This window comes from Onychostruthus taczanowskii, unplaced genomic scaffold (genome assembly GCF_017590055.1).
Source record: "Onychostruthus taczanowskii isolate IOZ18803 unplaced genomic scaffold, ASM1759005v1 scaffold15, whole genome shotgun sequence".
Lineage (NCBI taxonomy): Eukaryota > Metazoa > Chordata > Aves > Passeriformes > Passeridae > Onychostruthus > Onychostruthus taczanowskii.
The window spans coordinates 8,851,282-8,878,290 of record NW_024498685.1 but is presented as its reverse complement, the minus strand read 5'-3'; the positions used below and the strand labels follow the sequence as shown (position 1 = coordinate 8,878,290).

General features: G+C 47.8%; 1 protein-coding gene across 1 annotated transcript; it reads left to right on the top strand.

Moving 5' to 3' along the window:
• The first annotated feature begins 1,683 nt into the window (after window positions 1–1,683).
• On the top strand, window positions 1,684–25,150 carry LOC121332942 (sodium- and chloride-dependent GABA transporter 1-like). Its single transcript, XM_041398882.1, has 14 exons — window positions 1,684–1,927; window positions 6,790–6,921; window positions 7,596–7,696; window positions 10,271–10,380; window positions 10,756–10,888; window positions 12,074–12,208; window positions 13,659–13,762; window positions 14,097–14,182; window positions 14,861–14,973; window positions 19,804–19,935; window positions 20,648–20,750; window positions 21,159–21,259; window positions 22,156–22,323; window positions 25,046–25,150. The coding sequence occupies exons 1-14, from the start codon at window positions 1,684–1,686 to the stop codon at window positions 25,148–25,150; spliced, it is 1,767 nt and encodes a 588-aa protein (XP_041254816.1).
• The last annotated feature ends 1,859 nt before the right edge of the window (window positions 25,151–27,009 follow it).

The window sequence follows — 27,009 nt, the reverse complement described above, 5'->3', positions numbered from 1 at the left end:
GAGGCTAGACTGCCAAGTCTAGTAAGAAGCTCCAAGCAAGGTCAGCTTTAACTGCTAGAGCATGACACCTCTTTACAGCATTGATTTGTTTCCTGATATACCCATTTTGTTTTTCTTTTTGTTTGTTTGTTTTCCAGTGTTTGCATCTATGAATGTTTTTGTCAACAGACTTCTCTGGGAGATTGTAGCACTGATCACCCTCAGGACCCCTGGAGAGGATTAAATTTGTCTCTGTAAAATGGGCTGAGAAGTGGGTGAGAGCAAGCCCCATGCCAGTCCTGTCTTCTGTGCTGGCTGAGGGCACATCCTGGGTGGAGAGGCTAAACCAGGAAAAGCAGAGAGTGTTATTTCCTTGGAAGAGTCCCTCAACCTCCAACAACTTCCAGCTCAAGGTTTTGCAGAACTGCAGTAGTAGATTCTGGTGGATTTTCCTTCCATTATTTATCCCCTTAATTTCCTCTTCTAAAGTCATATAACCTCTTGGCATCCAGCATGTCCTGCAGTGGGGAGTCTTGCTCTATAGCTACACATTTTCTGGAATATCACCTCTTGCTCTTTTTGAACCTACCACCTGCTGGTCATGGTTTAATCCCTTGCAGTTCTTGTGTCAGAAATGGTGAATACTTGTATTCTATGACACTGATACATTTACAGGCCCCTGCCAGCTACCTCTTCCACAGAACAATGGATCCTGTTTCATTTATACTCTCTTCACATGGAACTTACTCCATGCTTTTAAGCAGCCTTTTGGCTCTCTTCCATGCCTTTTTCTGACTTTGCAATAGCTTGTGTGACAGGAAGAGAGAACTGCATTTATTTTTCAAGACACGAGTGCAATATTGGGTTAGACATAGGCGTAGTAACATAGCCTGCTCTCTCTCTTTCCAAATTGTTTTGCTGTGATGGTTATATACTTCTTAGGAACTAAAATCAATGCAGGTATTAACTAAATTTTTTAGTTGGACTCATGCAATTAATCATCAGGACTTTGGAGTCTTGACTTAATGGGATTTCAGGGGTTCACAGGCTGGCTCTAGTCACAGTGTGCACAAGCTGAATACACCTGGGCATTACAGTACCACATGCAACATGGTGTACAGGGAGGGGCTGAGCAGAGCAGCGATTGCCTTGCCAGATGCTGCAGGTGCACAGCTGTGAACATGGCTGTGTTGCTGCTGTGGTGAGGGATAAATGCATGGGATTTCCAAGTGGAGCACGTCCATATGGCAGAGGTGCTGCTGTAAATGTGTGCTTGGCTGGCTGGGCCACACAAACTCTCAGATGGCTTTGTGACTGCTGTGCTCAGTTTTGGACCCCAGACCTGGGAGCTCTGGCACCTTCATCGTGCCCTCCTCCACTGTCACTCAGACAGCACAGATATATTTCTGGGCTGTGTGGTGGGTCACCCACAACCTGTGGTTTCACTGCATGCCTACTGGTCCCAAAGCTCTTTCTGCAGAGCACTGGGATGAGAAGCAGATAAGATGAGAGTTGAGGGACTTGTTATGTAATGGTAAAAAACAAGTCTGACACACTACATTGACACAGGACACCTTCCTTCTCTCCTTTCTCACCAGGAGCTTTGCTCAGTGCTTCCCATCTTGTCTTCTCGTGGCCAGGGCAGGAACTGCCTTTCCTGCTCCTCCAGCCCGTCAGCAAGAGCGGACATACTTCTGAGTCACCATGGGCAAGATGGACAACACCTCCGTGGAGCTGAGCTCTCCCTCCGAGGTGAAGCAGGCAGCCCTGGAGGAGCCAGAGCCCATCAGCCCCGAGGTTGTGAGCACCAAGAAGAAGAAGAAGAAGGAGATCCCAGACAGAGGTTCCTGGAAGGGGAAATTTGACTTCTTGCTGTCCTGTGTGGGCTATGCTATCGGTCTGGGCAACGTCTGGCGCTTCCCTTATCTCTGTGGCAAAAATGGAGGAGGTGAGAGAAATGCACAATGAGCAGCCTTGTACCTGAGCAGGTTTTGGCTTGATGTGGGTCTGGGCAAATGGGTGGTCCTCCAGCTGAGAGCTCTCCCACATGGTGGGAGTTATTAAGTCGTCCAGAGACATGTTTCCATGATCTGTGAGCTTTACGAGCAAGTGCAGGCTGGGAAGAAGCAATCCAAAGAAATAAAACAAGCAGTTTGAGTTCTGTCATGCTTATGCAGTCCACATTTGCAGGGCTACAAAAAAAAAAAAAAACCAAAAAAAACACCCAAAAAAAAAAAAACCCAACAAACCACCAAAAAACCCCAAACCCACAAAAAACCAAAAAAATCCAAAACCAAAAATAACTCACCCCAAACCCCCCCCCCCCCCCAAAAAAAAAACAAAAACACAAAACAAAAAAAAAAAAAAACCAAAAAAAAAAAAACCCCAAACCCCAAAAAAAACAAAAAAAACCAAAAACAAAAAAAACCCCCCCCCAACCCCCCCCCCCCCCAAAAAAAAAACCAAAACCCACAACCATGCGGGACCTCATTTCCTTATTTACTTACAGGGAGGGCTATGCACAAATAGGCACCCAGTTGGATTCTGGGGCACCTCCAGAGAAACCAGTTTGCATCTGTTAAAGGTTGGATTCTCTACAGTCTAGGGTGTTCTCGAGGGAATTCTCCCTGCTCAGCTACAGAATTTCTGCACATCTTGGATCAACTCAGAAAACACACTTCTGTGCCTCAGCTCCCCTCTCAAATGGTGCTCTTTCTTCTGCCTTGTCAGGGAGATGCTTTTGTGGAGGGGAGTACAGGCAGGTGTCAGTAGAGCAGAGGCTCTTTCTTCTCACTCCATGCTGAGCTCTCCCATTGCTTGTGCCTGTTACTAAAACAGCCTTCCTTCTCCCCTTTGAAGAGCTGCTCACTTCCTTGAACCATTTTACAGACTTCCCACACAAGTCCAAACCCCTTTTCCTCACCTTTAAGGCTGTATATATAATTTTATTTTTTGCCTGCTAGTCTTCCCACATTGCTCTTTGCTTCCCTTTTAGCTCTTCCTGGCCTGGAGTCCCCATCCCAAGTGCCACACTCATTCATGCTGCTCTGAGGGTCTCTTCTCATGTTTCTTCTCCATGTCTTTTTTATTTTCCTTTTGCCTTTGGCTCTCATAACTTCTCGTATCACCAGCCCATTTCTGCTGTTGCAGGCAGTCTAGGAACTGGAAACCAACACTGGAAAACAGGAGAAGGGTCTTGTTCCCTGAAGCAATGTCCATTTAACTTCATGGCATTTAAGGGTATCTAGGCCCTTTCTCTGAAGTATGTGGAGTGAGTCCTAGCAGGAGACCAGAAAGTTAGCAATTTCAACAAGAAGATTTCTAACTGACCATAATGTTTTCTTGGAATTGTAGAATGATAGGATGGTCAGAGTTGGAAAGGACCTTAAAGATCAGCCAGTTCCAAACCCACTGCCAAGGGCAGGGACACCTTCCTAAGTTGCTCAAAGCCACATCCATGAACAACTTTCAAGGATGGGGCATCCACAGCTTCTTTGGGTTTGTGGAGAGGTGGAAATGTGCAGCTGAGCTGAGTGAGGTTTATGGGAACATCCAGGCCTGCCCTGGGGAGCCTGTGCCACCAATGCCAGAGCCACGGTGCAGGTTTGTCATCTTTGTCTGGCCACGTTCTGGCTGCTAGCTCTCCTCAAAGAACATTTCCCCCGTGGCTAGGTCGCAGCCCTGGTTGTTAGCCAGCATCTGCCCTGTGGTTGCTGCGTCATCTCAAGTCTCACACCAGCTCTGTGCTGCCCGTGTCTGTCTCCTCACACGTAAAGGTGGAGATGACAATGCCTATAATGAGATGAGAGATCTAGTGAAGCTAAAATCGATCCTACATATAAAGTCAGCTGAGAACCGAGGACAGAGGGTGCTGCAGAGGTGTGCAGCGCTATTATTAGCATTAGCAATGGCACACGGGCACGCAGAGGGAGCAGCCGGCTGCGAGCAGAAACGCCAGGCAGATGAAATGCGGGAATTGCTTCCTGCCTTCCCCCAACTCCCTGCCTCCCCTGCCGTCCGTGGCAGCCCGGATGGCTCCTTCCTCCAGCCCTGCCGGCGGTGGCTGCTGGCAGGCGCTGCCGGCACCAGGAGCAGCGGAGCCGCCGCGGGCCGTGCGGCGGGGCTGACGCACGGCGGCGTCACCGGGCCCCGGGGCGGGGCGGCGAGGCGGGCGCGCACGGCGGCTCCTTCGCAACCGGCTGGGCACCGCCTCGACGGAGCGCAGCAGACTGTGGGTGGAACTCTAATTTTAGCGTCCTGCATGTGCGCTGCTCAGAGCGCGGTCGTGTGGGCTGCTTCCATTACGCACAGGCAAATTGAACTGAATGGAAATATTGTCGTCTCACTTACCGCTGTCGCATTGCATCGGCTCACGGCTGGTTTGCTCGGCGCAGGGAGCCCGGGGCACGGCAGCCCAGAGCTCGGCCCATCCGCTGCGGGGAGCAGGCTTCTCCCAAAGTGATGCCTGGGCTCCCTGCTGGCCCTGCACGCAGCTGGATGTGCCCAGCTGTGCCTATGGCTCCAGCCTCTTCACCGATCTCTAACCTTATACAGTTCCTGTGATCTCAACAGAATCGTGCCAGACTCCAAATTCACTCTAAATGCAGCTCAGTACATGCTAAGAATTGCCTGTGAGAGCCTAAGCTTGAATAACTTGAGAGAAAAACAATCCTTTAAATAAGCATCCTGCACTCCTGATTTGCACACTGAGACTCAAAACAGCAGAGTGTAACAGCTTGTAATGCTCAGTTTTTGATTCGTGGGCAGTGTTCCCTGTTTGAAGGATTAATTGTTGTTCTCTTCTGTACAGCATTAGGAGCAGGCAGATTTGGGGCTGCACAGTGAGTGCCAGGCACTATTGATCCTTCCTTGCCTCCAAGGGTCAGTGCTCTGAGCAGGACCAGCGTCATCACCTCTTTGGCACCCATGGATCTGAGAAAAGCTGGGACTTTCACAAGGTCACGCACAACCGTATTTTGTACCGGCCTGCAAAGTTTAGATACAAATTTCAGAACTGATTTCCCATGACCTGGGGATATTATCCATGCCTGCTTGGGGACCTGGCCCTCCAGAGTGGCAGTGTCATTGCCAACAGCCCTCAGCTCAAGGAAGTGGTCTGGTTTGTAGATTTTCCACTATTCTTGAGAATCAAGCCAGGATAAAAGACTTGTGTCCTAAAGTTTATTTGTTTGGTTTTTGTTTTTTTCCCAACAGTCTAATAAGATCTTTCACCTACAAACCTTCCTGACCTGCTGTAGATGAGAAGTGCAGGATCATCAGAGCCACAGCCAAATTTCATTAATTGCTTGCACAGAAGCAAGGAAGAGACTTGCACTGCTGCTAAGCTCAGCCTCCAAACTGCACAGCAGCAGGGTGGCAGCAGCCTCAGAGCAGACACTGGCTTCCCACAGAGCTCTCAGGGGCCTGGACCTTGCAGGCTGTCGTGTCTAGTGAGCACACAGGGGAGGCTGCTGAGCAGGCACTGCGATGCCCAAAGCTGTTCTCTCCTGTGCACCAGGCTGCTGGTGAAGCCAAGAGCCTGTCCTTCCATGCCAGCTTGTGATTCCGGTTCATGGTCACTGAGCTGCTGGCACAGAGAGTGTTTTCTCCCCACCACCCACTGCCAGCTCCTCTTGCATGCTGCCTCCCATGGACTCCCATGCCGAGTGCTGGCACCTGCCTCTCCCAGCTGGGTTCAGCTCCCTGCTTGGCAGGCAGATGTCCCCAGCTGGATGTCCCCTGAGCCAGCAACCCTGGCTGTGCCTGGCTGCTTCCCTGCCCTCAGAGAGCAGCAACTGGAGCCTGGCTCTGCTGGGTGCAAGCTGGGCCACAGCTCTCCAGAGAGGCTTTTCTCACTGGCTCCATGTTTGCTTTCCTACAATTATCTGGAGAAGAAGACTCAGACTGACAGCTCAGCCCTAAGGCTGGTGCAGGAATCAGTGCTGTGCTGAGCTCAGCCAGCCACTTCTGGGCAAACTGAGTGTTCTCCCTCTGTCCCCAGCGAGCATCTTCTGCAAAAGTTTGTCCTCCTCAGAAATGATGGCCCATTCCAGTACCTGCATGAGAAAAATAAAAAAATGGGCTTTGTCTCACATCCTAGAAGTCAGGATGACCTGAACTTGTACGGCCTTCCAATCACATGGCAAGGTTCTCCTATTCTAATTGCTCTTCTAAAAACTGTGTGCCAGTAATATCTCTAGTGAATGAGTGTTCTACCTCCTTTCTAGTGATGAGATGATTTCCATAGGGCCATGGAGAAGAATAATATTTTCACTAGGAATTTTAAGGGTAAAACCTAAAACACAGGTGGGATGGTATATAGCACTGTTACAAGAGCCAATACAGTCTTGGTCACAGTTTTCTTAAAAGACTGAAACAGCTATAAACAAAGAAAGCAGTGACCAATGCCAGATATTCCTGTGCACTATTCCCTCAAAAAGAATTGAAAGCTTCTGCAGGTAAGACAGAAAGCATCAACAAGTTACCAATGTCAGTGTCCAAGCTGTTGGGGTTGTTGTCAGATTGGGTTTAGCACTCTCTAAGCAGCTAACAAAGTGAGCCTGGCATTGCACAGCTAGTGATGCCAGTGGATATGTATACATGGTACATACATACCCACAGTGATAAGGGGAAGGCAGCTGTGACCTCAGTGGGAGACTCACTGAACACATCAACTCCAGCTGCAAACTTTCACCTCTGGGAGAGGCTGCTCCTCATCACATGGGTGCTGCAAAGCAAGAAACTGCAGCTGGAGGCATTTCCTTCTTGATCAAAGGGAGAACTGCCTGATAACATTGCTCTTTCTTTCAGGGGCCTTCCTCATCCCCTATTTCCTGACACTGGTGTTTGCTGGGATTCCTCTCTTCCTGCTGGAAACTGCTCTGGGCCAGTATACCTCTATTGGTGGACTGGGAGTCTGGAGATTAGCACCCATGTTCAAAGGTACTGTGCTGTATGTTTGTGACAGGAATGGCACATAACTAGAGGCAAAACCCCATTAATGGTTTGAAGACAAATCAGCAAATCTCTGGGGGCTGGGATGGGGTGGGGGAGATTTCCCCTCTGTCTTTATCAAGCTGTCCTTGACCTCAATATCTGCAGTCACTAACATCATCACTGTGCTCTATTCAAGCAGTTTTGTGTGATGACAAGGGACTTTATGGGACAAAGGACTGTGACAGAGTGGCTCTGGTTGCAGAAGACCTTTTGTTTTCCCAAGCCTCTCTAATGCTTACTTTAATTGCATGGGAATGCAACCTGTTGCCATGATTGAGCTAACTGTTTTCTAGAAGCCAATGGTGATTAAGAAATGCCTTGGATGTGGGAAAGTACACTTCTGCCAGAGAAGTGACAAGATCCTGTTTTCATGGAGCTCTGTCCATGGAGTACCAGTAGCACACTGAAAGCATTGTTCCCCCAGTGGAAATGGGTGGCTGAGAGACATAAGAGAATGAGCCTCCCTTGCTGACCAGCTCACTGTGCAACTATAGCACACTCTGCGTTGATGAGCTGGTTCCCTTTTTTTGTCTTTCAACAAAACCCCTTGCTGTGGTGCCCATGAACTCCCTTGGGTACTGGAGACCTGGACTGATGCTGCTCTCTGCCTTCATCTGCAGGTGTGGGACTGGCAGCCATGGTTCTGTCCTTCTGGCTGAACATCTACTACATTGTCATCATTGCCTGGGCCCTCTACTACCTCTTCAACTCTTTCACTGCGGTGAGTCACGGGCGTGTCTGCAGCATGGCATTGCCTGTGCTCTGGCTCCTCACTCCCACTTATGGGCAGTGGTTTGTTTGTGACCCACAGCAGTCACCAGCTGCTTGCCATTTGTGCAAAGAGCCCTTGTCAGCATCGTGCTACGCCCTTCCTGAAGAGGTTCATCAGCCCTGGAGGCAGTTTTGTGATGCTGATGGGTAGTGATGCTTGTCCTCTGGGGGGATGATCCTATCCCCTCTACAGGGGCTGTTCCCCACTCACTTCAGTCTTTAAAACTCAGCCCGTCTTTCTGTTTTATTTCTAGGGCTGCTCATGAGCTGCACATTTCCAGAACTGGTTTTGTCAGGTTTTGTTACATCATGGTCTTATTTCTCAGGACTTACTCCTTATCTTAATTAGTTCTTATTCACTTCTCTCTTGATAAATGATCTCCAAGGGATTTTTTTTTTTTCTGCTGGGAAAATGATTCAGAAAGTATCTAAATATCTGCTTGTTACTGTCCCTTAGTGTGTGCTTTGATGTTATGGTTTATAGTGGGTTCCTCTTCCATAGCACGGCCTTCTACCATACAAGGTTAGAATCACACCCCATATTAACTTCTTGATAGCTGAATTATTTATTTCAGCCCAGAAACTGCTAAGAGTTTCCTTAATGTAAGTCTCTGAGCAACCTGAAGCCTTAAAGGCATCAACCCCATGGTTCAAATGGGATCTTTTAAAATGTCATTTAGATATAACCCTGAAATGCTATTGTGGACACTGTGCATCCAGTTTTCCTTTTTGTTCCAGCAAAACTTTCAAGTATGTATCAAGACTTTTGCTGAATCATTTCATTTGGCATTCTCAACTGTGCTTCTACCACCAACACCATCTATCACTGTAGGGTCCTGGATCTAGAATAGAATTATTGGCTGTGGGTGATTAGATGCACCCTCAGGGCTTCCCAAATGAACAGGAGTCTTCCCCAAAGTAACCCATCCCAATTCCACCCTAGGCAGGATTTTTCTTAGGATAAGGCTTTGGTACATTCAGGTGCTACAGACCCAGGTGGTGAAAGTACTTGTACTTAGGTAAAAGTATGTGCTTAGGCAGATCCAGGTGTTTGGCTCAAGACCTTTTCTTTTACCAGAGGTAATAATTCCAAATTCCCAAAAGGACCCGAGGTGCAAATGAAAAAGCTAGGCTGATGTCTGTCCCCTCTGCATCATAAATTTGACTAAGAGTGCTTTGAACTATAATAGGAGCCCAGCCTGCCTTCTGCAGTTTCTGTCCTCTGAAATTCAGAGGAAATGGAGCAGCAAAAAACTGTCCCCCAGCCTGCCCCTCCTTGTGGGAGCTGTGCAGCTTCTCTAACATGCAGACATTGAAGAGCTGCTGTGCAGCACTACTCATGCCACTGCATTTTCTTCAGTGCAGTTAGCAAGTCCTCAGTGAAATCACCAGGGGGGTGCAGTGGTCTGGGTGGCCACTGGAATGTCACCTCCACCTCTGCAATAGTCACCATTCTGCCAGGATACCACGTTTGAAGATATCATCTGCTGGAATGAACTGATTTAGATGGAGCAGTGAAGGCAGAAATTAAAGGCACTGATGGCACAAGGCACTTAAAACACAGATAATATTTTTGAGGAGGTCTACATTCATGGAAGAATAGGGATGGATACAAAAAACCTTCTTAAAGCTTTGTTGAGTAGAGCCTCAGGTCTTATCTGCAGAGGGAAATCACCCAGAATAGCTGCTCTGCATTTATCTACATGCACTGTGCTTGGGGAAAGAGGTAGCTGCTCATGGAGACACATCCAAGCTGCTTTCCTTGGGCTGGCTCAGCCGTGGCACTACATGGCCTGGGTGAGTTGCCCTGCACGCTCACACGGCCCAGGTAGTGCTGCTTCACTGCCTGCAGTGCCAGAGCTGGTCACACTAAATCTGTAGTGTTGTGCTGCTGTCACACTGCTACCCACAGAGCAAACATCTCCCAGGAATCCCTTTGTGCTGCTTATAATCAGGGCAGTGGACAGCATCAAACAGCTACTGTCCTGGATAATTTACTCCTGTGCTTGTGTTATAAAAGTCTGTTTGTGTAGACAACCCATTGCCTCCATTCTCAGGGCCATGTTGATTTTTAAGCATTGAAGTTGGTGTAAATGAAACATAAGAAACAAATCCCTGCATATTCTTTCTGCAGTAAATTCCAGCCACTTGTTGAATGAAGCTAGTAAAAAGCTGTAATGGTTATAAACACAGTATCCCTTGATAGTATTTTAATTTTTAGGTATTAATTATCCACAGTTAATTGGAAGTGGCTTTGTATGTGGGGAATTGCTAACATTTTATTGGAGCTACAGTATTGCCCTAATCACATCATGATATTTTTTCCCCAAAAATCCTTGTCACAATTTATCATATTTCTGAAAATTGTTCCATTATTTTGGCTACAAGGGCATGCCCATCCAGTGCAGCTTCCCATTACCTTTGCAAAAAGAAAAAAATTAAGAGACTTCAGTTTAAAAGAATCCATATTTCACTTGGGAGATATCCCATGAATGATAACCCTGCTGTCCTTGTGCTGGTGCAGGACCTGCCGTGGCAGAGCTGTGGGAACCCCTGGAACACAGACCGCTGCTTCTCCAACTACTCCCTGAACGACACCACCAACCTCACCAGCGCCGTCACCGAGTTCTGGGAGTACGTCCCCAGCCTGCCTACACCAGGTTTCTCCCCCTCCCTGTGGTCACTGTGCCTGCCCACCAGGGCTGTGGCTGTTCCTGTTGGCTCTGTTCCTTGGGCAGCTTTGGCAGAAGGGCATTGCAGCCAGCCACTGGCCACGGTGGCCATGGGGTGCACTGTGCAGATGCAGATGGACCTGCAGGCAAACAGTCTCTCCACCTCTCTTCGCCTCCCTTTGTCCCATCACAATGATCCTCAGCTCTCTCTAGGGATTTGTGGCTTCTCACACTTGTCTGTACCTGGCCCTTCACCCTCCAGCCACCTCTGTGAGCTCTAAATTCCTCTGCCCTTGATTGTTAGACTTCCTCCTAACACAGTGTCTCCCACCCTTAGGAGGAACATGCACCAGATGTCCGGAGGCCTGGGGGAGCCTGGCGCCGTCCGCTGGCCCCTGGCTGGCACGCTGGCCCTGGCCTGGCTGCTGGTCTACTTCTCCATCTGGAAAGGTGTGGAGTGGACAGGCAAGGTACAGTGTGAGGGCTGGGTCTTTTGGTGCTGCCTCACATTGCCGTCAAAATGTCCTTCAGACTCAATTTTATTTAAGTGTCTATAACTAAGGTTACAGTGTTTAGAGGCAAAATCACAGTAGATAGTATTAAATTCCTGACATTTACCTTTCACGGCTGTAAAAATTGCTATGATGTTTATGGTAATTTTCATTCTAAGTGTAGAGAATAGCTCTTGCCTGTAAGGTCATGGGTCTGAGTGTGCATTCTTTTTGGGAGGAGGCATTTGCAGAAATTACTTGTATTTCCCACTTTGGGACAGCCCTTTGAGAGAGTAAAGCTTCTTCTGGCCTCCCACTTTTGACAATCACAGTCTCTTAAATTGCCTCTGGTGGGAAAAATCTCACCATCTCCTTTGACAATTTCCCTGGTGCCCTTTTGATATTGGTGGGAGACGTTCAGATGAGAAGCCCGTTGTTATTCCCTGTGCAGTGTTCCAGGCTAGCACAGCAGAAAGGTAATTGCTTTGTTTAGTGAAACAGCAGCACTGAGATGCTGGGATGTGTTATTTAGAGCACAGCATGGTGCAGCGGGACACTATTATGAAAGGAAAAATCTAGAGGAGAGATCAGAAAGAAGCACTTCAGGGACAGGTCACCTAAGCTGTTAACTTCTCCAGTGGCTCTCAAACAGGCTTTAGCTATGCAGCCACAGCAAAGCCCTGGTGATTACTGGTGTGGGCCCTGTGATGAGGGATGGCACATACCCGTAAGATACTGAAACAGTGCTGAAAAGAAAGCAGTGGAATCAAGACAACTTGTTTTGCTTGGTGCATTGGTCTAGAGAAACACCAGATTTAGCTGTGCAAAATAAGGATATGATGACTTAAGGGGATTACTTCTGTGGACTAAAATTATCCCTGTGCAATTCCCTTGTCTTTGGGCATTTCATCCAGACTTCAGCATGCTACTTTTGTGATTAGTGTGTCCTTGTGTTTCATTGGCAGGGAGAAACCTCAAACAGCCAGAAATGTTACTAGCATGGGAATGGGGGACAGAAAATGCAAGGGAATGCTGCTGAAAGTGGCTGTGCTTGGGAGCCTCTCCCCGTCACAAGAGAACATGCCAGACTCAATGACACTATGGACAGGGAGGGTTCTGGGCACTGGTGGGCTGATGGCTTTTCTCCCATGGGGTCTTTTTCAGGTGGTGTATTTCTCAGCCACCTACCCCTACTTCATGCTTTTCATCCTCTTGTTCCGGGGAGTCACGCTGCCAGGAGCCAAGGAGGGGATCCTCTTCTACCTCACACCTGACTTCAGGAAGCTCTCTGACTCTGAGGTTTGTAGCCTAGTGAGGAAAGCTCTTATCTCCCAGCTGTCTCTGCATTAGGCTTCCCCATGCACTTCCCATGAATATTGTAAGTACTTAAAATAACTCTAGAATAACCCTGTACAAGTATTCATGACCCATGTCTCATAGGCTGAGACAAAACTGAGGAAAAGGTCCTTCATGGATGGAAATCTGTGGCAGCAGCTCTGCTGTACTCATCAGTGTTATCCACAGGGTATGGGAAGTCAGAAGTTATCCTGACAAAGGGACCTGCCCTCTGGGCTGGGACTGTCTCATTTCATGACTTTCCAAGGGCTGGTGGTCTGGTCTTGTTCTGGTGGTCCCAGAGAAAGGATGATGTTGTGCTGGCCTAGGGGCCTCAGAAGGAGCAGAAGCACAGCAGCAGTTTTTGGAAGCGCTTAAGTGATGGGTGGTGGCCTGTAATGTGTTCTTGATCTCTGGCAGCAGAGAGGAGACCCAGGAGGAACAGGCATACTTGCAAAAATGAAGTTTTTCAGGATACACAGACTCAGCGTTTTTCAGCAGCAATACTCCCATTGTTCCAAAGTCACCAGTCATGTGTGAGCTGGACATTTGTCACTTTCCAGTGAGGGTCCCAATGATCCCTCTTTCAGGACACTCTCTGTAACTATACTACCAACTGCATTTGCTCTTATGCAGGAAACAGGGTTCTCAAGACCAGAAGAGTTGTGTAAATACTATGCAACTAAGAAACAAACAGTCTGTCTTCTTTTCTTAAACTTTTAAGATTTAACACCTTAAGGCACTGGGACCAGCTTTGCAAGCTGTCCTCTGCAGTTGTTTGCACAATCAGCTCCATGTTGGAAAATCAAAGACACACTAGTGGAAGAGAAATGGAGGGTGTGAGAGAAAGGTCTGGGTCTCTGAGTGGAGCAGCATCCCTTGAGGGCACATGTGAGAAAACAAACACACACACACACACAGACTCAGACAATGCAAGAGTCCCTTCTGAGCATTGTCTGCACGGGACACTGCTCAGAAATGCACGACCCTTCATCCATCTATATCCCTCCCATTGGAGGGCTGGGGATATATGTCTGATGCTGGGCCAGACTGCACTTTGATACACTTGACACATGGGAAGGATGCAGATTCCCTACCTTCCAGTACATAAAGGTAGGGAATCTCCTACAGTAAAGCCCTGGAGAGGGACTTTTTGCAAGGTCATATAGTGATAGGACAAGAAGAATGGCTTTAAACTGAAAGAGAATAGCTTTAGATTAGATATTAGTAAGAAGCTCTTGACTGGGCCCCACTGACAGGGCTCCCTCAGCTCCAGTGGGCTGTACATCCAAGCACACAGCTCCACAGTCTGCAGCCAGCCCCCCTGCTAGCCCTGCACTGCACTGCTGCAGGACATGCACCTGCAGCACAGAGCCCCTTCTGCTGCACTCCCCTTCTGGCTCCTTCTCTGCAGGTCTGGATGGATGCAGCCACTCAGATCTTCTTCTCCTACGGCCTGGGGCTGGGCTCCCTCATTGCTCTGGGCAGCTACAACACTTTCCACAACAACGTCTACAGGTCAGCTGGTTTTTTCCATCCTCCTGTGTGGCTGGGACTCCTCATGGGTGAGGCAGGGGCTTGTGATGAATCTGCCTGATCTCTGCTGTCCCCATGCTGGCAACATGCAGCCTAGGGGACACACTGTGATCTCTTTAGAGGGGCTCCCTGCCTACAGGACACTTAGTATGTCGCCTGTGCTACCTGTCCAAGGCACAGGACCAGATATCTGCAGGGCTTGGTCTTTTGTTTACCCCACCCTCTCCTCTTGGTAGGGACCTGCAGGTGGGGTTTTTTCTCTCTTTCTTTCTTCCAGAGACTCCATTATTGTCTGTTGTATAAACTCCACCACAAGCATATTTGCTGGATTTGTTATTTTCTCTATCATTGGCTTCATGTCACACATCACAAAGAAGTCGGTGTCAGAGCTGGCCTCCTCAGGTAAGCAGAAACCCAGGTTCAAATGCAACAGCAACCTGTGAGAACCATTTGTGTGGAGTGCTCTTGGTTCTTTCCTGACTAGGTGTGCTGAAGTTTTATTTTGGTGTGGTGAAATATTTAGGCCATTTGCTGCCTGAAACCTTCCTATGGAGAGTAGATACTACCTATGTTTTCAGTAGATGTGATCAAAATTTTGAGTCCCTTTTTCATGCAAAATCTTGAGACTGTGATCTCAGAATAATTTTTTAACCAAGATGGGACTGTGTCTTTCTGCATGAAGACATATTTTGAAATTTCTGTCTTTTCACAGAAAGCTTTTATCTCAAGAAACAGCATTTTGCGGTGGGGAAAAAAAAAAGGCACCAGGGAAGTTATAACCAGCTCTGAATATCAGTTTATTTTTCTAGCACAGTGCTCCAGCTCCATTTGGCTGCAATAATTTGATTACTTGATTACTTACTTGCAGGACTTGTTTTTCCAATCCTGCCTCCCCATCTTGCCCCCATGCCTCCCACCAAGCTGGTGTATCACAGGCACAAAGGCGTAGGTGTTCCTAGCTCCTATATAAAACCCCCTGAGTTCTTGGCTGTAATTTTTGTCTCTCTATTTAACCATGGCACTTTGCTCAGACTTCCCATCAAATGCTTTGTGAACACAGGCTCATTTTCATTACTGCAGGCCCTGGACTGGCTTTCCTCGCCTACCCGCAGGTTGTCACACAGTTGCCCTTGTCCCCACTCTGGTCAATCCTCTTCTTCTCCATGCTGATGATGCTGGGTCTGGACAGTCAGGTGAGACAACTCAGGGACAAAGTGGAGGATGATACAAAAATGTCTTCAGGTACAACTGTGGTGTCCCCTTCTGCACTTGGGACAGTGCTGAGCAGAGTGCTGAGCAGTACTCTCTCATGGTGTGAGGGCTGTGCTTTCCTGCAGCATTTTGGCATTGTTGTTGATGCCAACAACAATATGCAACCTTGAGCAGAGCTGCAGCTCCCTGGCCTGGTCCATAGGTTAGCAGGGACAAATCCTGGCAGAAGGGAGTCATGTCTTGGAAAAGGCTGGCACCTGGGTATCCTGACTGCTTTGCCATCTTATATGATGGCAAAGTTTTACAAGATACTTGATGGGGAAGAAGTTAGATGTAGCAAAAGGCCTCTACCCTGCCCCTCAGTGCCCTCACAAAACAAATGAAAAAACATTATCTCTGCATTTCTACAAGTGGTGATAGGGTTTTTTCCTGATAATTCAGCATGAAAGTAGCTACCCAGTGAAGCAGTGAATTGCAGCTGCCTTCCTTTTGTGTGTATCAAAATCAAAGGTTCCTGCAAAAACCTGCACTTGGCCTGTCATATCCACCCTTGTACCCCCATGCTCTTCTCTTGCAGCACAAACCACCAGTACAAAATGGATGCTCTCTTGGATTACAGGTAGTGTTTATAAACCCAAGCCTACTTCATAATCAGACTCAAACCTATTCCTGAAATGTCACACCTGGTTTCCAGGAAAATCCAATCAACCAAACCTGGTTTTCAATCATGTCACACTCTCATATGCACTTTATAAAGCTCATGAATGCATTACCACAGACATTGTTTAGAAAAAAAAATAAATTCAAATAATACCTGAATGTTCTGGAAGAAACTACATTTACAGAAAAAAATTATCTGCATGGATTATTCACTCAGTGCTGGTAAATTGAGACATGACAATAAGCCCTCTAAGCACTCTGTGGAATTTATTTGATGCATTTGCTTCTGAAATACCCCTTGAAATTCTCCACGTCCCTTCTGACAGCCAGTTTCAGAGGGCAGACAGTCTGTTGGGAGGCTATCATTGCCTGGAGGAAGAGGCTGGGGAGGGGAATGAGGAATGAAAAGGAAAACAAGCTTTTAAACAGCACAGCTAAATACATGCGAAGAAGCTTTCTGTCTGCATGCTGGAGCTCTGCTTCATTCAAAAACACCAGCAACAGCACGGCAGCTTATGCATATAAACCAGTGAACACAGGCTGCTACAATGGCTGCAATTCCACGTGCATTTTGAAGCATTCAGTTAAAAAAAAGAAAAAAGGTCTTTTCTATATGCTGGTTACATATCCTTTGTGGCATTTGCAGATGGGGTGCAAGCATGTTTCACGTGGGTCAGCAGCCCAGTTCGTGAGGCACAGCAGGGCCGTAGGGCATTTCCTGCCCCCAGGGCTGCTGGGCTGAGGCTGCCGCTTGTCACCGGCGGGGCGCGGCTCTGTAGGCACAGCGAGGATGCTCGGGAGCCTGGCAAGGGAAGGGAGACTGGGCTGAGATCTGTGCTTGTGATGCAGCCACGAGCTCCAGCCCTTTAGTGGCACTGAGAGTAGGTCCAGCGAGTGTCCTGCAGCTGCAGCACAGCTCCATCTGCTCTTCCTGCCAGTTCCTGGAGTGGGGTGAATGACCTGCACTGACAGACACCTCCCTCCCGTGCCCTCACTCGTGTGCCTTGGTGTTCCCTCTGCTCTGATCCATCCGGGCTTCAGCCCTCTCCCATCCACACCCTCTTTCATAATATGCTAGTGCTTCCTTTTAACCTACCAGTTTCCAGGTCAGGCATTTATTGCTCAGGGCAGCTGGCAAGCCTTGTGACTGCCAGCCTGTGTGTGTCCCATGTGAGGCTGCCAGGCACAGGTTGGTCATGAGGATTTCCAGCTGCCAGCAGTGAGAGCAGTCTCGTGGCTCTCTGCTGCACATCTGGCAGCTGTGCTCAAACTCCCCAGGGGTCCATACATCCCAATAGGGTGCTTTGTGTGGCTGAGGAGGGAATAGCAAGCCGGTGACATTGGGAGAGGGTGGAAGAAAGACTTTCCTTCAGACAGAGGTGCCACACCTGTATTGACTCCCAAGCCCAGATTACTGGACCCAGCAGCTTGTGTAATGAGGAAAAGGAGCAAAAGAGAGACGTTAATGGAAATAAAATGCTTGGGAAAGAAATAATCTCATAGGGTGAGGCACGAAGAAGAGAAGAATATGTGCTAAAAATTGTGGCTGGAGAGGGTTGGTGGGAAAAGCAGAATTTTTTGGAAAGCAGACTGCAGTAGCAAGAACAGGAGGCACCAGTGCTCAGCTCCTTGCCACTCTGAAAGCAGCATGCTTTCATTCAGGTGTCTGCATGTGCAAGCAGCCAATGTTTGGTCTGTAAGCTGGGAAAAGTGAGCCCCATGCCAAGCACCTGCAGTCCCTGGGGGCTGGAAAGGTAAGCCTCCTCCAGGCTGCATCTCCTATGAAGTCTGAGGCTGTCATGAGGCAATTTTCAGTAAATGGTGTGAAGGTCATTGCCTGTTCTGTGGCTAGAAAAAGCAATGTACGACCATTTGTTTCTCCACCTTATCCATTACCCAGGAGCTTAATTTTGATAGGATACGAAGAGAATTCAACTCACTCTGTAGCCCTGTTCCCCACCACCCATCTCCCTGTCTTTCCCTCTGTGCATTCCCTGATTTTGATCGTTCTTCCTGCACCAAAGTGCTGTCAGCTTTACTTCATCCAGTTATCTAAGGCATCATTTTCTTTGTTCCTTTTCTGCTGGACACCACCCTCTGCCCGTGAGCAGGGCTGTTCCCCTCCAAATGCTTTTACCTTTCTGGTCTCAGATCCCCTGGCCCTGCCATGGCTCCAGCAGTGCATGGCCATGCATCCATGTGGAAGGAATTGCTTTCAACAGTGTTTTTTTTAGTCATGCTATCTCTTCACACTGTGGTGCCAGCTCAGTCCTGACTCTTGCAGACAACAAGCCAGGTGGGATGGGGTGAAGCACTCACTGTCACTGACTATAAAGGCAGCTTAACCCATGCATGAACAGCAAAAGGTTCTTTAATGGCACTTGTGTTCAACATAAAAAGCTTAGCTCATTAAAAATTCAAGTGGAAGAAGTTGAGCTTTGATGCTCTGGGAATACTGGCTTTCCACGTGGATATAAAACCCTGGGCATGCACATCTCCCTTTGTCTTGCTCTGGCCCACGTGGAAGCCAGCCCCAGCAGTCAGCAGTGTCCAAGCTCTTCCACCATCCCTGCCCAGGCTGTGGTATTCACATACCCTCTGAACAGAGACAAGCTGTGAGAGAAGCAGAGAAGAAGGGAAAAAAAAAATCTCATCTCTGCTTACTACTCCTGTTGTTTTACACATGTAGAATGTGTTAGAAAATTATTTACCTAAAAAAAATTAGTAATTAAATTCTACTAAAAATTATTTTGTTTCCTTAGCCAGTCACTCAAAATGGTGTCCTGACTGTCACAAGACAGTCACGAGTTGTTAATTAGTAGTATGTATTTCTTCAGTATTCTTTGTAGTATAGATATAGTATAGTATAATATCTCTCTTTAATATAGTTGTAATGTAATATAGTATAGTTTTAATAAAATAAATATTCAACATTCCAAAACCATAAAATCAAATACCAATAATTTCCCTGCTTCAGGATCCCTAATTTTACTCTAATAGGCTCAGACACTCCATTTTTTTCCCACACATCTTCCCAACCCTCTGCTGCTCTTTTTGGTCTATATAACCTCCACCTTCACTCTAGGGGATTTTTTTCTTCCTAGGGACAGGGGAGTCCCTGCCATTGAAAAGTGATGAAACCACTTTCATTTTCATTGCATTGGCTCAACATTTTCATGTACATTTGCTCAGCATGACCGGTGATGAAACCACTTTCATTTTCATTGCATTGGCTTGTACATTTGCTCAGCATGACCAGGGAAGCCAGTTTGCTGCCCTCATAAAGTCCCAGGGTTGTTGCTAGAGGCAAGGTGTGCTCTCTCAGAGAAGGTATGTTACCTGTAGTTTCTGTGAGCGAGATATAAAAGTAAATCTCACAATTTATCAAGGGATAGGAGAGAAGAATGCACTTCACAAGGGCAGTCAAACTGCCCTTGTGCCAGAAGGCAGAAATAGTAGGAAAAGTGGAAGGCAACACTCATGGGGATTTCGTTATGTGTTATGGTACAGACAATATTATTATACTGTGGCTTGTGCAGCTCTGCACAAACCATCCAGGGACTTCCACCTCTAGAAAGATGATGTGCTGTGAAGATGGGCTTTTGGTGTGCTACATGCATTTAATGCTGTGTGCTTGAAAAAGTGAAATGCAGTCAAGGACTGGGTAATCAGAGATGTTATTTACATGCATGGGAGGCTGGGTAATACAGGTCCTTATTGAGCATTTTAGATCATTGAACAGCACAAGTGCTGCTGCCACAGGCTGAGAAGGGCAAGAAGGGGAGGGCAATAAAGGTCCTGCACATGTTCCAGCAGCAGCCAGATACACAACTGGCACAGGGCCTGGCAGCGTGGGGAGCAGGGCAGTGATAGGGAGGCCCTAGGGAGTTTGTGGGAAGAAAGAGGAGGCTTTTCATGACAAGCAAAAGGCAGAGATTTTTCTGAGCTATTTTTAAGTATTTAACTTTGGTGCTCCTATCTCCATCTATATTCAGTGGGGAGAGAGATGAATTTTCAGAACATAGTTTAGACCAACTTTGTGCAGAGATGGCTCTTTCTTTTCTAGAGTCTGCAGAGTCCTTAGGGTTCTCAACAGGTTAAGTTTTATATATATATATATATATATCCTCATTGTATGCCTTTTCCCATAGTTCTGCACTGTGGAAGGGTTCATTACAGCCCTGATGGATGAGTATCCTCAAGTCCTAAGAGCCAGGAAGAAGATCTTCATCGCAGTAGTCTGCTTCATCTCTTATCTCATTGGATTCTCCAACATCACCCAGGTACAGATTGTGCAGGCCACGCTTGTACCTCCATTCCTGACACCTTTCTGGACACTTGCCATATCACAGCACCACCAAAGCTTTGGGAGAAGTGACAGCATTTCTCCTATTCTGGGTAAAGTGGTTTTCTCATCAGTGCTACATCTCGAGTGACTTAGGATGCCTCCATCATTTTTACCATTATCCTAGTGTCAGTCTGGCCTGTTGTTCTGCTATTTGCCATAAGGACTCAAGCCACCAGAGCCCAAATTTAGGAAATGCTTACTTCAAAGAGTTAAGATAACACAAAGAAAACCTGTCTGTTGGAGGCTTGGACCTCTGGAGTGGAAGCCTAGATTCACATGAAGGGAGGTGAGGGCTGAGTGGTCTGCAGACCATTTGTGGAGCAGTGTGGGTTCATGAGGAGAAAAGGCCAAATTCCAGGGAGGGGCAGAGCAGACTAAATTGACTCCTAAAGCAGAGACATAGAAGAGATCCTAGTGCATTTTTTTTCTCCTCACCCTGGGCTATGCCTGAACAGGCTGGCTAATTGTCTGCAAGAGCACATCAGTTTTGCTGCTGGGAACCAGACTACAGTAGAAACAGTGGCTCTACTGTCCAAGGAAATAGACATTAAACCAACAGACACAGGCAGCAGCAATCCTAGCTGCTGGCTGATATTGTCAATCATAATCTATAACTGAACTCCTTGACCCTGTTTTTGTCTTTTCAGGGTGGCATTTATGTCTTCAAGCTGTTTGATTACTACTCAGCCAGTGGCATGTGTCTTCTTTTTCTTGTCTTCTTTGAGACCATCTCAATTTCTTGGTGTTATGGTAAGCACAAAACACCTTGTTCCTTTGTTTTCTCTGTGGGCATGGTGACTTACTGAAAAAGCCAAAGCCAGTGAAGACAATGACAATTCTGCAGCAAAAATAGCTTAGATTGATAACTTCAGAAAATCAGGAGTGGAAGACTGTCATCTCACTTCTCCAGGCCCTCAAAGACCTCAGCACAGACTGTCAGATGCCCAGGGTCCTTCCCTCTGGGCGCTCAAGAGGACACCAGGAATATGGAAGCTGTTAGCATGAATTTGTGTCCCACTACTCCATCCCCTCCAGCTAATGCTTCTTGTGCCACACTGTCACCCTCTTGCTGTGCCTGGCCTGTGCTCTGCCATGAGAAGAGATGAAGGCCATGGTGCAGAGGTGGGGATTTTTTTCAATACTCATTTCTTCTTGTAGGTGTGAACAGGTTTTACAGGAACATTGAAGAAATGATTGGCTACAAGCCTTGCATCTGGTGGAAGATCTGCTGGGCTTTCTTCACACCTCTTGTCTGCCTGGTAAGACATGGGGAATCCTATGTGCAGGAGAGGGTCTAGAAAGGCCTCTAGATGGGCTGTAGGGAAACATTCTGTTCTCAACCCAGTGCAGGTCTGGTGCAAGGGAGTCCCAGGCAGACTGGAGATGGGTAAAGTGATACAGGAGCCTCTTTCACTCTGCCTGCTGGAAATCACCCATAAAAAAGTTCTAGATGATTGTTTTATCTAAACGAGGTCTGGTGCAAGGGAGTCCCAGGCAGACTGGAGATGGGTAAAGTGATACAGGAGCCTCTTTCACTCTGCTGCTGGAAATCACCCACAAAAAAGTTCTAGATAATTGTTTTATCTAAACAAGGCCATTGGTTCTTCTTCTATTTTTTTTTTTTTTCTGAGATGCCAGAAGATAGCCAAAATCATGTAATGTTTTAAAAAGCTATTATCAGTTCTGGCTTTCATCTACTCCAGCTTCAGCCTCTGACAGGCTTATGAGAAAAAAATCTATCACCAAATACAGGATAACTGACTGCAGAGCAGTTTGGCCTTTGCAGGTTCCTGCTCTCCCAGCAGAAGTAGTGCAGGGAGTGGTGTGATATGAAGACTCCTGAGACCAGCTGTGAGGATGCTGTCTGCTTGCACAGGAGCTGCTGTGGAGGCACTGCTTGTCTGAGTAGTCTAGTGAAGAAGGAAATATGGGGTATTCCAATTCCAGCTTTTTGGAAAGCTTAGGATATCTTATCCAGCTTAGGATAAGAAGAAATGGTATGAAATTACCAGTTGGTGGGCTGAAAGAATCTAGACTAATGAAAAGAGCTGTTGGGTTCCTGTAGGGCTGTTGGGACCTAAGAAGGTAATGAAGGAAGGAATGACAGGACCTCAATTTTGCGCATTCCTCTGCAATGGCTGGTGTTCTTTTCTAGGGTGTGTTCTTCTTTAGTGTGGTGGAGATGACCCCTCTGACACTGGGAAAATACGTCTATCCTGTGTGGGGACAAGGCATCGGTTGGCTCATGGCCCTGTCCTCCATGTTTCTGATTCCAGGGTACATGCTCTACTCTTTCTTCACCTCAACAGGGACTCTCCGGCAGGTAGGAACAGCTTCACCACCCTGCTCTCTGCTCAGGGTCAGCTCCTCCCTGAACTGAACCTGGACTGAGTAGAGCCTGCCCTGACAGAGTTATCGGAGTGCACCAGGCTGGTGCTGCAGGAGCTCTGTGCACCGTCTCCCCCAGGAGAGAGGGAGGGTTCACATCAGCCCCAGTGCACTGAACAGCCTCCAGTGACAGGGCTTCTCTGGAGAGGGCCTGCCAGCACAGCTGAGCAGGACACATTAACTCTGGGAGCTCTGCTGAGCTGTGGCTGGACATGCAGATAGACCTTCAGGTGCTCTACCCTTATGTCTGTGGCTCCTCATTGAGATTTGTGTGACCATCACAACAAAAATGGAGCCATCCTCCCCTGACTATCTCTTTGGCATGGGGGTACTGGAGCCATGGAAGAGTTTGGGAAGAAATCCTTGAGATCAGAGAAATCCCAGCTCCTGACAATTCCTGGCTGTAAGCATGTTTGCTTGGCACTCCTCAGCTGGGATAGCAGCACCTCCAAGCCTGAATCCTGAAATGTCTCAGGCTAGGCTCTGCTAGCAGCAGAAACAAGCACATGGTTTGTCATGTGCCTTACAGAGAACACTCAGTGACTGAGGCATTAGGAAGCAAGAAAGACCCACAATACCCACCACATTAGTCTTGTTTAAAACGTTTTCTTTAGTATTTGAGCAGGATTTTTTTAAGCAATGAATGATGAGTCTCTATGCCATACCCAGTACTTACTGTTAAGATTTTATGTACAGTGTTGACACTCAGTCTTGAGAGCACTGTGCCCCAAATCCCTGGCTTGGGGCATACAGTTGTAAGAAGCCACTCCAGGAGTGTTGATTTATGGCTTTCTCAGCCCCACTGGAACAGCAACCAGACACCATCTAAATCACATGAGTTTACTTTAGGGATGCTGTATTTTTAACAAACTTTGACTCAAAGAAGTTGTGGCTGGAATTACTGGGCTGAGGTCAGCTTCAGGTTCTCTACCTTTTAGGTGAAGTTGCAGGTGGATTTGAGTTTTCTTTCTCCCAGCATTCCATTTGGATGGGGGTGAGCTGGGTGGGTTTGGGATCTCAGATCTGCTTTCAATTTCTGGTCTTTCATCTGAAGCTGGGTTTAGGTACTTGTCCTTCCTGCAGGACTCAAGCCAGGGTGTTATGTCAAGCCATTTCATTGACTTTGGGTTGAAGGCCAACTGAATTCCAGCTGTAGGCCCTTTCTTAGGCATTTACAGGGCTCCTTACTCACTCATAATGTAAGTTGGAAAAGGGGGCAAGGGGAGCCTGAATGTACAGGTATGGGTTCAACCCTTTGCCTAGTCCCAGTCCTGTTTCACTGGAGATGGAGAAAGCACATCACAGCATCTGGGGGAGCCCAAACTGATCTGTGACCTCTCAGGAGTAGCTCATCTCCTCCTGACCAAAGGCTTGGGCTAATTATATCCATAGTCCTTCCAAAGTGCTGTGTATTCCTGTGCTGCCCCAGGGGCTTGGAGGGAAGCTCATGAGTGTGTTTCCACCTCTCCCCTCAGCATCTTGTGTAAACCATCAGCACGAGTAAGCAGCATGAGTGGCTGATGTGCACCCTCCCTGTCTGACTCTTTCTCTAACATTGCCCACAAACACCAGCAGACCCAGACCCCCTCTCAATCATTCATAGACCTAGGAGTGAGCAGCAGATGGCAGCAGGAAGAAAGTAGGCTAATCTGTGTGTGCATGTGTTGGTATCAGAGAGACAGAGAGAATTTTTGGCCTCTTATATACACAGATCCTGGATTAATTTGTAATAGAGCTGGAGCTGGAGAGAAATTAGATGCCAATCCTGAATAAAGTGGTTTTGACAGACAGGAAAGATTACAAGTAATTTTGATCCTACTGAGCCTGAATGTTAGAGGGGGAAAAATGCAATGAATGGCAGAAGCAGTTCAGTGAACATTTCTGGGAATTCACTCAGAAGCAGCCACTTCAGTGGTATTAGAAGGTAGGAGTTTGTTTCCCTTTACTGGAATGAGGTTCTACTTCTCTTAGTGATGTCTGTTCAGGTCAGGCTTAATCCTCCTCTGCATTCTCTTCTGCAGTGCACAGCATCAGTCCTTCCCTGACTGGCAAAAGTGATTCATTCTTTTTCATCACTCCTGATGCTCAATCCACATGCCTCCAGTAATGATTGGCCCCTCCATATTTTCGTGGGTTCTTGCTCCACTTTACTTGACTCTGCAATTTCCATTTGATCAGCTCAGAGTGACAGGAATTGCTGCTGTGCAAAGGTTTGTGCAGGTGGATGTTCTGACTGGCATCAAAGGCACAGACTCTAACCTTGTTAACCTGCTGTGGTTACTTAGTAATGCTCTGTAATCAACCCTAATTGAAAAATAGGTTTGCTCTGAAGCCTGTGGCATTGCAGCTCTCTTTTCTTCCTCCTTGCCACTGGTCTTGCCTGGTAACAGTTTGCCTCTTATCAGGATGCTCCCCATATTTCAGATAAAAGGAGGAGCTGCTGTGCTCTGTGCAGCATCAAAGCAAAGGTGACTCGCAGAGTCTTTTGGGGTACTACCAAATGCTGCTGGAGGAGTCACTGCATGCACCATCCCCTTGCCCTGTAATCAGGGTCACCTCTGAGCCAACCCTCAGCTGCTGCCATCCACGCCCTGGCTGTCCCACTGCTGCTGCTCCTGACCCTGGCTGACACACTCTCTCCTTTCATTTCTGGGCAGCGTTTGCAGCAGATGACACAGCCCAGGCCAGAGGTGCACCCTCAGAACAATGGCCTCCAGCCGAAGACGTCCTTGAACGGGAGGATCTCGGATGCCGCCGTGTAGGAGGAGAGCCCAAACTCCTCGCTCCGCCCTGTAGTCGCTCACTCCACATTGTCCCCCGAGCTCCTCTGGCACAGCTTGCTGTCCCTGGCTCTGCGGTGGCTTTCGTTTGTCCAAGAGAGGACCTGGTGGAGGAACCTGCTCGTGGCTCTTCCTCCTGGCATGGCTGGCCAAGGCCCTGAACAAGCTGCTGCCAGGGCATTGCGTGGTGACCACCTTCATCCTGCAACATCCTGGTCCAGGCCCTCAGGGAGGAGCAGCTGGCACCCACATCTTCCTCCTCCTGAGGAGAGGTGGTGTCTCTAGAGAGCTTAGACTGATTGTTATCCACTTCTCTGTTTTTCTTGCCTTTCCACCAAGCATCCCCCAGCACACAGCTGTGTTTCACCCCAGAGAGATTGCTATCACTAGGTTCAAATCCCAGACGGCTGTTGATTGATGGAGCATAAAACACCAGCAAATACATAACTGGAGGGGATGTGCAGAATAAAGGCTTCTAGAGCAGAACAAGGATTCTAGTGAAAAGTCCTGCCTGTTGGTAGCTGTAGGACATCATCCCACACCTGGAGAAGGGCTTGGGGACAGTGTGTGCTGCTCACAGTGCCATGTTTCTTCCCTGCACAGACTCCAGACATGTTTACTGCATCCATTGGGGCTTGCACTTTGAGCCAGAGCCCAGCAGAGCAGTCAGCCTTTCTTTTCTGGAGCATCCTGCCCTCTGTAGCTGCATGCAGCAGCCACTGCCTGACCCTAAAAAGTGTAAATGGAGGGCTCTTTGTTACAGGCTGTTCAAGTCTCCCACACTGACCACAACAAGCTTCATGCAGAGGCAAAGCTGTGTGATAAAGAGATTTTCCAGCACTGTGAAAATCTCCACCCAAGATAAAACGGGGCAGTTCCTGCCAAGCACCCTCCCTGGTGTGTCCCTGGATGGAAACAATCAGATGGAGTGTGATGCCCATGGGTGGTTCAGTTCATACCTTTTTCAGGAAGTGGCCATTCCTAAATCCCAGCTGGTGGAAGGCAAGAATTTCTGAGGCAGTTGGCAGGGTGTAACCACTGTCCTTAAACCCACCCTGTGAAACAGTGCTCACTTCCCTTGGGACCTGTCTGTTCAGCCAGATCAGCCACTGGCACATCCCAACTCCCAACACATAAACCACAAAGGGCTGTGAGCTCTTGTAGATGGTGCTGGAGGAGTGTAACACCTTGGAGAAGGCTGCAAAGTGTTTCAGAGCCATCCTAAAAGAGCAGCATATTTCTTGCTAGTGAAGCTTTGTGAAAGGAAGTGGCTTATCATAGCACCACGTGTAGGTGTGACAGTGATGCTCCCAGTTGTGCCAGCCTCCCAGTGACCCCACACAGAGATATCCTTGTACAGAGTGTTTGGTGAGCACACATATTGTGACCTAGTGCTGATTAGTCTCTCCCCTCCCCTGGCACAGCATGGCCAGGTCTGCTGATGCTCCCAGCTTTAGATCAGAATCAACAAACTCATAAATGAGCATTCAAGAAAAGCCCCACCCATCTTTCCTACCAAAGAGTCTGGTCTCAGAAGTGACACACTGCAGTCCCCCAGGTGTCCTACTGCAGGTGACATGTGAGGGATGAGCCTTTGCACAATTGTTTTGCTCTCCAACAGTAGCTTCAAAATGCTGCAGGCTGGCCCTGTGCTACTTGTCCCAGTGACTCACCAGAGCATGGGGCCGACCTACTCTTCTGCCAATCTTCCAGCCTGTGGATCAGTAACAGAAAGAAGAAAGAAGTTTTCTGGTGAAAGCTAAAGTCAGACTCCTTTGGGAGTGGATCCCCTGCCAACTCCTGTGTACATCTTGGTTAATGTTGCTTCAGATGTGAAACTA

What these genes read in the sequence shown, in the direction of transcription:
- LOC121332942 (XM_041398882.1), top strand. Translation starts at nt 1,684, where the DNA reads ATGGGCAAGATGGACAACACCTCCGTGGAGCTGAGCTCTCCCTCCGAG. An exon ending in GGAAGCTCTCTGACTCTGAG is followed by an intron (nt 12,209 to 13,658) that starts GTTTGTAGCCTA and finishes CCTTCTCTGCAG; the next exon opens with GTCTGGATGGATGCAGCCAC. An exon ending in CTCAATTTCTTGGTGTTATG is followed by an intron (nt 20,751 to 21,158) that starts GTAAGCACAAAA and finishes TTCTTCTTGTAG; the next exon opens with GTGTGAACAGGTTTTACAGG.